This window comes from Bos indicus, chromosome 7, assembly GCF_029378745.1.
Source record: "Bos indicus isolate NIAB-ARS_2022 breed Sahiwal x Tharparkar chromosome 7, NIAB-ARS_B.indTharparkar_mat_pri_1.0, whole genome shotgun sequence".
NCBI lineage: Eukaryota > Metazoa > Chordata > Mammalia > Artiodactyla > Bovidae > Bos > Bos indicus.
In genome coordinates, this window is record NC_091766.1 from 47,086,953 (window position 1) to 47,101,336 (window position 14,384).

The 14,384-nt window shown below is 39.8% G+C and overlaps 1 protein-coding gene across 1 annotated transcript; it reads right to left on the reverse strand.

Annotated features, from left to right (window-relative positions):
• Positions 1-39: 39 nt before the first annotated feature.
• On the reverse strand, positions 40-11,891 carry LECT2 (leukocyte cell derived chemotaxin 2). Its single transcript, XM_019964958.2, has 4 exons — positions 11,634-11,891; positions 9,310-9,406; positions 7,526-7,671; positions 40-339 (listed from the first exon to the last, which is right to left on the reverse strand). The coding sequence occupies exons 1-4, from the start codon at positions 11,677-11,679 to the stop codon at positions 173-175; spliced, it is 456 nt and encodes a 151-aa protein (XP_019820517.1). The 5' UTR covers positions 11,680-11,891; the 3' UTR covers positions 40-172.
• Positions 11,892-14,384: the final 2,493 nt, after the last annotated feature.

The window sequence follows — 14,384 nt, forward strand, 5'->3', positions numbered from 1 at the left end:
GAAATGAACTGACCTTCAAAACATCAAAGTGGCAATGAGTTGAAATCAAAATGCTTTTTTCTCTCTTTCATTCATCATGTTTCTATTTGAGCACAAATTTGTTGAAAAGCAGGATAGGTGCCTAGGTTTTAAGAAGATGGCTGTCTTTTTAGAAGATCGGCTTGTCCTCCATCTATAGGTAGACAGTAGGATCACTCAAGTCACAGTTTTCAATATGTATGTGGGATTGTATTCCAGGGTAAACTTTTTGCAAGGGCAGCAGAGTGCCCAGTTTTTCTCCCTTCTTGATAGAACCTTTATATTTAATTGGCTTGATGTAGAACATTTTAATGCAGAAACCTGAAAGAAAAGAAGTAAAATTATTCATTATCTAGGTTTTAGTAGCCTTGAATCAGAAGTTTTCATTAAAGAGCAGAAATGAAAAAAAAGAAAGGATGATTGATTGAACTCAATGAGCGAACAGAAGAAAATGACACAATCATATCAGAAATGAAGACTAAAATTACAAGATGCTGAAGGAAGAATAGACTCAAATCACTTTAAAAAGGCATTGACAAATAGCTGAGAAACACCAGCTAGCTGAAAAAATTGACCCAGAACAATGTCAACTTCAAGACAGATTCTGATAAAACACTTTTAAAAACAAAGCAAAGTAGAAATAATAACAGGCACAAGAATACAAAGCTTTCTAAATACCGGAAGAAAAAAAGACCTGTCAGAGAAATAGAAATAATACCATTGTAATACCATAATTATAAAATAATAACAGTGCCGGGACCAAATATATGAGTTGTATCTATAAATGTTAATTCATGTATTAAAAAGATTTTCATATTGGCTTGAAAATCAAAATGAAAGTCTGTGCTGTATACAATTAGACAGTCACTGAAAAGGTATAAAAATTCAAGGCTGGGAAAGATTTACCTTGCAAATGGAAGGAAAGGGAAAGCAAGGGTTATGATCTTGTTACCTTCAGGCCAAAAAGCATTGAAGCCAGACAAAGAATGACAATTATAATGCTAAATCCAACGAAGATAAAATAGTTAAAACTATCCAGGCACTCAATGACACAGAAATCATTATATAACACAAAAATCCTGTAAAGGAGAGATTACAGGAGACACAAGGAGAAATAGAAACCCAGCAGTAGTAGAAGACTCCAACACATTTGGTGTCAGTGCAAACCGGTCGGGTGGACAGAAAGCATAGGCAGGGCTATAGGAGCATCCTGTCCAGCACAGTAGCTGCCATCCACTGACTAGTCGACACTTGAAATGTAGCTAATTTGAATTAGATGCACTTTACAAGATACACATTGGATTTTGAAGACAGTAGCCCCTCCAAAGTTAAACATTACTAATTTCATATTAATTGCATTTTGAAATGACAATAATTTGGAGATCTTAAAATATTAAAATTAAGTTATAGTTTCTTTTTACTTAATGTGGATGCCGGAAAATTAAGATTACATATGTGGCTTTTATTATACTATTGGTGGACAGTACTGCTGTAGAAAATCTAAGTGAAATCCATAAGCTACATCTTATATACATAAGTTAAACAGAATATGTCCAAGGGTGCTGCTGCTGCTGCCAAGTCGCTTCAGTCGTGTCCGACTCTGTGTGACCCCAGAGACGGCAGCCACCAGGCTCCCCGTCCCTGGGATTCTCCAGGCAAGAACTCTGAAGTGGGGTGCCATTGCCTTCTCCAACGCATGAAAGCGAAAAGTGAAAGTGAAGTCGCTCAGTCGTGTCCGACCCTCTGCTACCCCATGGACTGCAGGCTACCAGGCTCCTCCATCCTTGGGTTTTCCAGGCAAGAGTACTGGAGTGGGGTGCCATTGCCTTCTCCAGTATAGCAGTGCAAGAAGACCTAAATAAATGGAAGATATAACATGCTCATTGATTGGAAGATCCATTACTTCTAAGACATCAATTCTTCTCAGTTTGATCTGTATAGTCAATGCAAACCCAATCCAAGACCCAGCAAGATTTTTGGTGGAGATTGACAAACTGCTTCTGTAATTTATTTGGAAATTCAGATAACCCAGGACTTGCCAAGGCAATCTGAAAAAAAGAGCAAAGTTGGAAGATTTATACTATTAAGAGATCAAGGTGTATTTTATAGCTAAGATAATTAAGACAGTGCAGTACTGCTGGAAGATTAACCAACTGACCAACGAAACACCGTAGAAAGACCATAAACAGACCCACATATATGCAGACCTTGATTTATGACAAGATACTTTTGTGCAGTGAGGAGAAAACGGTATTGGCAAGTTAATGGTATGGAGTCAGTTATCTATATGGGAGAAGAATTTGATTCTTATTCCTTACACAAAAGCCAATTCCAGATGGATTATAAATCTAAATGTGAAAGGTCAAGCAATAAAGCTTGTGGACAAAAGCCTAGGGTGAATATCTTTAGGGTTTCAGGATGGGCAAATGTGTCTTAAACAGGTAATAAAAATGTGCTAACAGTAAAGGAGGATACTACTAAATTGGACTGCATTAAAAATAATAATTTTGGTTTATTAAAAAACAACATTTGAAAAGTTAAAAAAGGAGCCCAGAAGATGGGAGAAGATAGTTATAATACATATTTGGCAAAGAATTTATGTCCAAAATACACAAAAAGCTCCCACATACCTCTAAAACACTGGGCATTTTGCAAAATATGTGAAGAGGCACTTCACAAAAGACAGTATTGATGTTATCAATAAATATGAAAAATATCAATAAATATGAAATGCAGATTAAAGTTAAAGGAGATACCATTACACACTCATGAGAATGACTGAAATGAGAAAAGCAGATAACACTAAGTATAGTGTATGGAGCAACTGGAATTTTCACACACACCTCATGGGAGTGTGAATGAATAGCACCACTTTGGGAAACCAGGTGGCAGTATCTGCTAAGGGTGCAGATACATCTACCAAGTGACCCAGCAACTCCACTCCTCTAGTGTCTGCCAGTTGCTGAGTATATTGATTCCAGCTATGCGTTCTGGACTGGGGAAGTTACTACAAGGGGGTCATGTGGATGCACTTGGTCCACTTGTAAGATGGACCCTAGCGAAAAACTGTCTTGATCACCTGACTGCATAAGCCCTAATCAGGGACCGCAGTGGCCTTTTGTGTCTTTAGGAATTAGTGTCAACTTTAAGTGTCTTCATCTCCAGTGTGCAGTCATCCTGCTAAAAGGCTAGAGCAAGTCCCTTTGAGAACAGCTATAAAGTAAGGCTTATAGTATAAATTTTTGGCTTTTGTGACAGCCCTTCCTTAGAAAGGCTCAGCCTCCCTTTCATTCAAGAGAGCCCCTGGACTGTAAACTGACTCAAGTCTGGCAATCAGTTGATAGCGTTGGGAGAAGATTTTCAGACCCAGAATTGATCGAGGTCAGAATTTTTTGTTCATCAGACCTAGAGTGTTTCCTTTTATACAAATCAAATAAAGCTTTAGTACACTGCCCATGTATTTGGTTCTAGGTCACCGTGATTAAGCAGACAGTGCCATAGATCCTTGATTCTGATGCATCTGATGACTGTTTGACCTCTGCTCCCCATTGGGTAGCCATGCCAACCTTGACTGCTCAGTGGAGTCCTTTCAATGGCAGTGGTTTCTCTTATTTCAAGCCTAGAGAAGATAGCCTCCAGATCGCTCCTTAAAGACTTGGTCTCCTTAGCAAAGTGTTTCTCATGGCCTTGGTGAGAGGAGTGTCACTAAACCCACCCCCAGCAGGCATGCAAATTTATGTTCATGAAAAGACATGTACTAGAAAGTTCATAGTAGCATTTTCCTAATTGCCTGAAACTGGATACTGCCCAAATGTCCATTTAGAGCATGATTAAATAAATAAACACACATGCATGCAATGGATACTATAGGTAAATAATGATGAATGAACCTCACAAACATGAATGAATCTTACAAACATCATGGTAATAAAAGAAGGCCCCCCCTCAAAAGAGTGCATGCTGTTTAATTCTATTTAAATCATTTTCAAAAACTAGGCAAAAAAAAAAAAAACCTAAAAGGTAGTACAAGGGGTCTCTGGGCTGCTGCTGTTGTACTTTTTCTTGAAATAGTGTAACCAGCAGGTTGCCCTGGTGTGCTTACTTTGTGAAAATTCATTGAGCCAGCCATTTTTGCTTTCTGCACTTTGCTGTATGTATGTTCTATTGCAATAGATTTAAAACACCAAATAAGAAGCCTAGGACCTGAAGTACCAGGAGACCTGCCTTTACCTAGAACATAGAGCTTTTGAAAATGTTGTTTTTGTTCAGTTGCTAAGTTGTGTCCCACTCTTTGTGACCCTTTGGACTGTAGCACACCAGGCCCTTCTGTCCTCCACTATCTCCCGGAGTTTGCTTAAGTTCATGTCCATTAAATTGGTGATGCTATCTAACCATCTCATCCTCTGTCACCCTCTTCTCCTTTTGCCTTCAATCTTTCCCAGCATCAGGATCTTTTCCATTGAGTCGGCTCTTCGCTTCTGGTGGCAAAAGTATTGGAGCTTCAGCTTCAGCATCAGTCCTTCCAATAAATATTCCGAGTTGATTACCTTCAGGATTTGATCTCCTTTCAATCCAGGAGACACTAAAGAGTTCTCCAGTACCACAGTTCAAAAGCATCAATTCTTCAGCGCTCAGCCTTCTTTATGGTCCAACTATCACATCTCTACATGACTACTGGAAAAGCCATAGCTTTGACTATATGGACCTTTGTTGGCAAAGTGATATCTCTGCTTTTTAATACACTGTCTAGGTTTGTCTCGGTTTTCCTTCAAGGAACAAGTGTTTTTTTTAACTTTATGGCTGGAGTCACCATCCACAGTGATTTTGGAGCCCAAGAAAATTAAAATCTGTCACTGTTTACAGCTTTTCCCCATCTCTTTGCCATGAAGTGATGGCACTGGATGCCATGATCTTAGTTTTTTGAATGTTGAGTTTTAAGCCAGTTTTTTCACTCTCCTCTTTCACTTTCATCAAGAGGCTCTTCAGTTCCTCTTCACTTTCTGCCATAAGGGTGGTGTCATCTGCATACCTGAGGTTGTTGATATTTCTCCCAGCAATCTTGATTTCAGCTTGTGATTCATCCAGCCTGGCATTTCACATAATATACTCTGCATATAAGTTAAATTAGCAGGGTGACAATACATAGCCTTGTCATACTTCTTTCTCAATTTTGAACCAGTCAGTTGTTCCATATCCAGTTCTAACTGTTTCTTCCTGACCCACATACAGCTTTCTCAGGAGGCAGGTAAGGTGGTCTATTATTCCCATCTCTTTAAAAATTTTCCACAGTTCATTGTGAGCCACACAGTCAAAGACTTTAGCCTAGTCAATAAAGCAGATGTTTTTCTGAAACTCACTTTCTTGCTCCATGATACAACAAATGTTTGCAATTTGATCCCTGGTTCCTCTGCCTCTTCGAAACCCAGCTTGTACACCTGAAAGTTCTTGGTTCATGTACTGCTAAAGCCTAGCTTGAAGGATTTTAAGCATAACCTTGCTAGCATGTGAAATGAGTGCAACTGTACAGCAGTGTAAACGATCTTTGGCATTGTCCTTCTTTGGGACTGGAACGAACGCTGATCTTTTCCAGTCCTGTGGCCACTGTTGAGTTTTCCAAATTTGCTGACATGTTGAGTGCAGCACTTTAACAGCATCATCTTTTAGGATTTTAAATAGCTCAGCTGGAAGTCTGTCACCTCCACTAGCTTTGTTTTTAGTAATGCTTCGTAAAGCCCACTTGACTTCATACTCCAAGATGTCTGCCTCTAGGCAGACCATATCATCGTGATTATCTGGGTCATCAAGACCTTTCTTGTTTAGTTCTTCTGTGTATTCTTGCCACCTCTTCTTAATCTCTTCTGGTTTTGCTTACTGTTTCTGTCTTTTATCACGCCCCATTCTTGCATGAAATGTTCCCTTGATATCTCCTTTTTTTTTGAAGAGATCTTTAGTCTTACCCATTTTATTTTTCCTCTATTTCTCTATTTTCCTCTATTTCCTGGCATTATTCATTTAAGAAGGCCTTCTTATCCTTTCTATTCTCTGAACTGTGAACTCAGTTGAGATTATCTTTGCCTTTCTCCTTTGCTTTTCACTTCTCTTCTCTTCTCAGCTATTTGTAAGGCCTCCTTAGACAACCACTTTGCCTTCTTGCACTTCTGTTTGTTTGGGATTGTTTTTGTCACTGCCTCCTATATAGTGTTATAAACCTCAGTCCATAGTTCTTCAGGCATTCTGTCTCCAGATCTAATCCCTTGAATCTATTTGTCACTTCCACTGTATAATCATCAGGGATTTGCTTTAGATCATATCTGAATGGCCTACTGGTTTTCCCTACTTGCTTCAATTTAAGCCTGAATTTTGCAATAAGGAGTTCATGATCTGAGCCACAGTCAGCTCCAGGTCTCGTTTTTGCTGATGGTATAGCACTTCTTCATCTTTGGCTGCAAAGAACATAATCAGATTTTCGTATTGACTACCTAGTAATGTCCATGTGTAGAGCTGTCTCTTGAGTTGTTGGAAAAGGGAATTTGCTATGACCAGTGCATTCTCTTGACAATATTCTGTTAGCCTTTGCTCTGCTTCATTTTGTACTCCAAGGCCAAACTTGCCTGTTATTCCAGGTATCTCTTGACTTCCTACTTTTGCATTCCAGTGCTCTGTGATGAAAAGGACATCTTTTTTTTGGTGTTAGTTCTAGAAGGTCTTGTCAGTCTTCATAGAACTGATGAACTTCACCTTCTTCAGCATCAGTGGTTGGGGCATAGACTTGGATTAGTGTGATGTTGAATGGTTTGTCTTGGAAATCAACTGAGACCATTCTGTTGTTTTTGAGATTACACCCAAGTACTGCATTTCAGACTCTTTCTGACTATGAGGGCTACTCCATTTCTTCTAAGTGGTTCTTGCCCACAGTAATAGGTATAATGGTCATCTGAATTAAATTTGACCATTCCCGTCACTGATTCCTAAAATGTTTATGTTCAATCTTGCCATCTCCTGCTTGACCACATCCAATTTACCTTGATTCGCGGACCTAATGTTCCAGGTTCCTATGCAATATTGTTCTTTACAGCTTTGGACTTTACTTTGACCACTAGACACATGTACAGCTGAACATTTGAAAACAGTTCACAAACTCTTGCAGAAATGCCAACATTTTCCAGTTGTGGAACTGGTAAATGAAAGCATCCATTCATTATAGCTAATATTGCTGAAAGTGATTTTGCTTGGAGAATATTAAGCAAAGCCATGTGGACCTCAGGAGGAAAGTGCCCCAGTCAGGTATAGAGCTAGGTGGGGAGTGTATGTATAAGAAAGATGACTGTAGGGAAAGTGGTGAAACATCTTGGAAAATGTGTGGGCTCTTTTAGTACAGTACCCTTGTCCTTTAGTTCCTAGGTTTTGTTCCTTTGAAAGAAGAATGCAACTTCTCTGTATAGAATACACATGAAATAAGCATCAGAGATCTCCACTATATGCCCCAGGTACATACACCACTTCTTACCTCCTCCAGAGATCCGAACACCATTATTGATGGCATTTTTGTTTTTATAAGGTTTCTCCTGGCCCATGATCTTTCCGGTGAAAGGTGCGTAAACAGTAGAGCCATCTGAGCACAAGACATCTACACCCTGGTGAAGCTTCTGATTTCTAGGATGTAAATAAGAATGAACAGACTGAAGAACTGCCCTGGGAATTTTATTGCCCAGGAACAGGGGTTAACCCACTGTTCCCAGTCCAGGGTATCAAAAATGTTGGGATGTCCCAGGTTTCCTCACTCTGTTTAGTCAGTTTTCACCTCCCTCTCCGCAGGTATTCATAATCATGTTGTAAAGGTTAAAGCACGCAAGATAGTATTTGGTACACAAGAAGTGTTTAAAAAAAAATGTTAGCCATTATTAATATATGGCATCTGGGGGAGATGAGGCAATCAATGTAAGTAAATGTTATAGATACCTGAATCTTTACATCTATAAGACCACTTAGAAAAGAGTTGACTTTTTATGGGAACCTATTTTATAAGAAGAATCATAGTCTTTTTTATCTCTCAGTGATCCATACACATCATTTATTGTGTATGACATTTTAATATGGTGACTGATAGCTCCTGCATTTATTAAACTCTGTGGAGCACAAATGGAAAACGATCCCAGGTTGTAAGGTTTCCTGAGGTTGTCTCTAACAGTCCTCACTCTTCCTGCTCTTACCAGGCTCTTCTCCTTCTAATAGGCCTCCTGAAAGTCAGATTCACCAGGATTGTTAGCATTATGTGTATAACAACATAGAGCAGGTTCCACGTGAGGAGCCAGTAAGTTATTGAATGAGTCAAGTGCACAAACTGTAGGGTTTATGGACTGATTGAGCCTGAGTTTTGGCAATTCAGGGGCCATTTCCCCCTGTGTCCCATTTCTCAGCCCTATTCCATGTATGTGAGGTTGCTTTGTGAATAGTATCTGTGTGAGTGAGAGTTCTGTGATTAGAGTGGTGATTGGTAATGCAGTTGGTGCATGTGCTATACACACTCGGTCGTGTCTGACTCATTGTGACCCCATTGACTGTAGCCCACCAGGCTCCCCTGTCCATGAGATATACACACTCGGTCGTGTCTGACTCATTGTGACCCCATTGACTGTAGCCCACCAGGCTCCCCTGTCCATGGGATTTTCCAGGCAAGAGTACTGGAGTGGGTTGCCATTTCCCTCTCCAAATGCAGTTGGACTTGTTGCTATTTCATCAGAAAGTGGCACTCCCTAAGTAGTACTGGGAATTGTTGAACATTCATAGTATGTCCCTCACCGTCTGGAAGAGATTACCTGCTTAGGGCCAGCCTTTGGAATTTACCTCCCAAAGCCTGGGTCAGTAACACCACAGTCTGCTGGCAACAAGAGCTAAAAGCCTGAATCCTAGTTCCCCAGCCTTCAACCACCTTCACTGTGTTTGGCAGGTCCCTCAGCCCTTTGGTGCCCCAGTTCAAGTTCCTCTTCTATAAAATGGGATGGTAAAGTTTGGTTTTCACTTTGGAAAAGCCAGGTGAGATGAGTCAACATATGAAAACATTGAGAGAGAAAACACAGCTCTCCTCTCTGTGGTCCTTATTCAGTGCTCTGTTCTCAATTCAGAGCCCACATCTGAAGCCCTGTTCTTGGAAGTTGCTCCAGACATGGTAATGCAACTGGTTTTGCCTCTGAATTTTCCTGCCGTCAGAAGGGAAAGGATGGTGAGCACTTACAGCGAGGACACTGAGCAAAGAGGTTGAGCTGAAAGAGTGTGTGTGTGAAACCCCATTACCTCTGAGCCGTGTACTGGCCACAGCCATGGCCATCACATGTCCTGATCTCATTGGAAGACTTGCCAGCACATATAATAGCCCATGGTCCAGCCAGTGCTGAAAAGGAAAAACATGAGAAGCAGGTTTCCTGACCACGTATTCCCAATATCCATTACCCTCATGTCTCCCAGCAGATTCAAAAATTCTTTTCATTATACTTTTTCTCTGATTTTTTCTGTAGTTTATGGGGTGGCCTGCCTTTAACTCCTGATTCAGCTGTAAAATGGCCCTTTTTTCCCTGGCCGTGGAAGTTTGTTTTCTGACGTGTAGAGTATTTGTAAGTTTATTTACAAGCACTCACCTTTATTGTTATTATTTGTTTTATATTATCCGCCGAACAATGTTGTAGATGGTGCTTTAAAATTTTTCTTTGCTTATGACTTGGCGTGGGGCCCTCTATGTTTAGGTTAAACAAAATAATTGAACAACATGGCTCAAAGAAATGATTCTAGAGTAACTTTGAAATGTTCTTTATTTTTAGTCTTGATCCAAGATGTTTGAATTGAAGGAAAAACAAACTATGAGTTAGCAAAGTGTATTTAACACTAAATGGATCTCTTTCATATCCACTGACATAGAAGAGGAGATTCTTAGAAATAAGAACATGTCAAACTAATTTAGCCTAGAGCAGAGTGTGAAGAGAAGGTGAGGAAGTGAGTAATAACAATTACTTGAAAAATTGAGAAGCCGTAAAACATGGAGGGAGGGGGCTGGCTGTCTTCATGTATTTTGTGCAAACTTTCCGTGCAACTTCTCGTTATTAGAGTAAGCACTTGATAAATATTCCTTTAAATTGTTTCCTGGATTTCTAATTATTTATATTCACAGAGAGTTGCATTAAGAAACTCATTGTTTTACTTCAAAGCAAACTAACAAAAATGGAAGCAAAAGCAGGAAATCTGCTAATTTGGTTGTTGATTATATTTAAAGGTATTTTGCTATTCATTAATATATGTGTTATGAAAAGAAGCTACAGAATATGACCATTAAGCATATTCTTGAATATACCTCTAAAAGGTATATTATGCCTTTGGACCAAGCTTCAAGTCACTTTGGCCCTAATATTTATCCTTCAGAATTGAGGCATATATTAGTTTATTAATGTATTCATTTGCTCTTTTGCTATGACAGGGGAGTGTTCCCCTTGTCCTGCTGCTGCTGCTGCTAAGTCACTTCAGTCGTGTCCAACTCTGTGCGACCCCATAGACGGCAGCCCACCAGGCTCCCCATCCCTGGGATTCTCCAGGCAAGAACACTGGAGTGGGTTGCCATTTCCTTCTCCGATGCATGAAAGTGAAAAGTGAAAGTGAAGTCGCCCAGTCGTGTCCGACTCTTCGCGACCCCATGGACTGCAGCCCATCAGGCTTCTCCATCCATGGGATTTTCCAGGCAAGAGTACTGGAGTGGGTGCCATCGCCTTCTCCGTCCCCTTATCCTAATCCATACCAATTTTTGTGTCAGGGGTTTTCTAAATCAGATTCTCATACAAACTTTATTTTCTAATTTTGTTCCAATTAATTCCAAACTAAGATTGTTTTTTCTTTTCTGCTTCTCTCATTAAAGAAATAGAACATTCAGGTGGAAGTCATTGATAACCACTCTTGACCTTGTGTATTCTTCCTTTTCTGCTTTAAAAAAAAAATTTTTTTTTATTGTGGTAGAAGTCACATAACATAAAACAGACTGTGTTAACCATATCTAACTGTGCATTTCAGTGGCACAAAGTACATTCATATTGTTGTGCAACTCTTCATCATCCAACTTCCAACTTGTTCACCTTCCTAAATGGAAACTCTGTCCCCAGTAAACAACAACTCCCCACTCCCCTCACTGCCTCCCACCCCCGACAGCATCCGCCAGTATGCCTTCTATGAAGTTGACTGTTCTAGTTACCTCGTATAAGCAGAATCAAATGATGCATGTCAGCACCTAGTATTTATTGGAATGCGTTTCTAAAGTTAACAGTGTGTGTCCTACACACAGACAAAGCTGCTTTTCCCCTGTGCAGTACAGTAGGTTCTCATTCGATTTCTGTCTTATACATGGTAGTAGATATATGTCATTCTCAATCTCCCAATTCATCCCACCCTGCCATTACCCTCTTGGTGTCCGTGTGTTCGTTCTCTGCGTTGGTGTCTCTGTTTCAGCTTTGCTTCCTATTCCACTGTTAATAACCAAATATACAAGTTTCTGTTGTGGTTGTAATGTTAATGACTTTCGAATCTATCCTTGGAATCAATTTTTAAAAGTCAGCCAGGATTCTAAGACAGTAATTTTGACTTACCAGGTGAAATCAGAGCAGCCAGAAGGAGGGTTCCTGTGGAAAACATTTGTCTTTGTCTCTCTAGAATGCTTCTTCCTCTGACCCTTAGGCTTGCCCCCACACACTCTGTGAAGAATATTCCAGTCTGAATTAGTATTATCTAGCTATTTAGAATTCTGCATCTCTCATATCTTCAATTTGGTACAAGACCCAAGAATTTACGAGAATGGAAGGAGTCAGATTTTAATACTCTGTGGACAGCTATGTAGGACCTACGTAAAAGCTTTTCATCTGAAAAAGCTAACTTTATTGGAAATGCTGACTAAATATTAACAAGTGATAAGGCTGGGTAAAGAGTGGCTTTTCTCTGGGCTGTGACTGGTGGGAGGATATCCACATGAAAAAATGAATATTTAATATTGTCTGCTAGTAGATCTGTCTTTCATTCCCTGGATAGGGTATGTTTCAGAAAAGAAGATTAATAATGTATGACCTTCTATAGTATATTTTTTAGTATTTCCCTTGGGTTTTTTTGGAGGATCAGTTAATTTTATCTGTGTAATGTTTGCAAATACTTTTATAATTTTGAGAAAATTATCTTTCTTTAAATATGTGACTTTAGATGTTTGCTTGTTTGTAATAATGAAAAATTAACATCCACAGTACCCATAAGTAGAGAAAAGGATGAATGATATACGATGGAGTATAATAGCAGTTGGAATATATATTGTCATTCCAATTTTCCAGAAGAGAAAACAAAGGCACAGTTTGATTAGGTGAATTCACTCAAGATCACATGGGGAGGACGTAACAGATTTGGGATTCAAACCTATGGGGAAGAGGGGAAGTTTTGCTGTGTTCGAATCATCTAAAGAGATTCTCTCTTAGGCATTGGTCATTTATCCACAGCAGTGGTTCTCACCAGGAATAATTTTGTCCCCCAGGAAACACTTGGCAGTGTCTAGAAATGTTTTTGGTCGTTACTGCTACACAGACGCTGTTGGAACATAGTGGGCAGAGGCCAGGGCTACTGCTAAACATCATACCAGACATAGAACATACCCCAGGGCAAAGAATTATCTGGCCCTAAACGTTCATCATTCCAAAGTTGTGAATCCCTGATAAGAAGTATGCTGTGCTGTGCTAAGTCACTGCAGTCATGTCCGACTCTGCGCCCTATGGATGTAGCCCACCAAGCTCCTCTGTCTATGGGGTTCTCCAGGCAAGAATATTGGAGTGGGCTGACCCAGGGATGGAACCTGCGTCTCTTATGTCTCCTACATCGGCAGGTTGTTTACATTTAGTGCCACCAGGGAAGCCCAGTCTAAAGTATACCTAACAATTTCTTTGTAACTAGAATGGAGAACATGTTGAATTAAATTTGTCTAGGTGTTAACTGACAATTTTAAAAACATCATGATGGGAATCAGCATGTTAAATTACTTAAACCATATTCCTAAATTTACATCAAAAAATTACCAGCTTCCAATAATTATAATGTTAATTACTGAATACAATAATTAAACTCATTATGTTTAAGGAAATAATATGGGAATTAAAGCAAATGTTGTTTATAAGCCGGCTAACTGAAGATTTGTTCTGAACAGAGCTGGCAAGTGTCCATTCTGCAATGGGCTCTCAGGACCAGAAGGCACAGTCATTGTTCTTTTGTATAGCCAGTGATTATAAGGTACGGTCAGATGGTTGCTACACGGTAGAAACCTTTTGATTAGTAACACTGATCTGTTAATAGACAGCTTTATCTTCTCTAAGCTATACTTCATAAAGAAATACATGTGGAATTACAAATTTTTGTTGGGCTACAATTATGGGTATTTAACTTTCGCAAGATGTAGTCAGCTACCAGTGCTGTAAGTTGCTTTCACATTTCTCTCCTACTCACCCCCAGCCCCCTGACACCACCCCCACCCCCACCAACTGTGCCCCGACCTGTACCTCATGCCTTGATCTTTTTATTTTTTTTCTTAACATTTCACTAAAGGTAGAGAAACCCGAGATGAGGAGAAATTCAAAACTCACTATAATTCAAATTTGAGGGCAGTGGTGATAAAACTATTCTTTTCCTATATTGATATGAACTAAGTTAGTTTCAGCACATTAGTCTCATCTCTTGTTAGAAAAGCTTGAGATAAAGTCATGTAAGTGTGTTGTCGCTCAGTCATGTCCGACACTTTGTGACCCTGTGGACTGTAGCCTGCCAGCCTCTCACCCAGTTGCAAGGCTCGATTGTCTCCTGTCCTGTCTCTGCTTCTCTATAACTCTACCTTCTGCTTCTGATGAGGTAGGTGGTGAACATGTGCTGAAATAGCAAAGTGATAATGCTGGCCAAATGGCAGGAGGTTATGAACAAATTGATTCTGATATGTTAATAGCTTGTGTTCATCTTGGTCTGTTGGGCTGCTATACAGACCACCAGAGATGGGATGGCTCATAAACAACAGAAATTTATCTCTTACGGTTCTAGAGTCTGAAAGTCCAAGATCATGGTGCTAGTATGGTCGGTTAGCATATAAAAACCTACTTATCATCCTTGATTGAGGTAAATTTCCCTTAATCCAGAGTCTGACCCTTAGTCTTTTTGTTGTCTAAGACTTTGACTCAGGGAGAATGATTCGAGTTCATCAGATTATAGGAAGCTAAACACAGAGATCGATAGATGATAGCTAGCTAGCTATCTTGATAGATGATTTTCAACAGAGATGACTCCTCTCTAATGGGAGGATGTGCTGTCTTGGTGTTAAAACCCTCGGC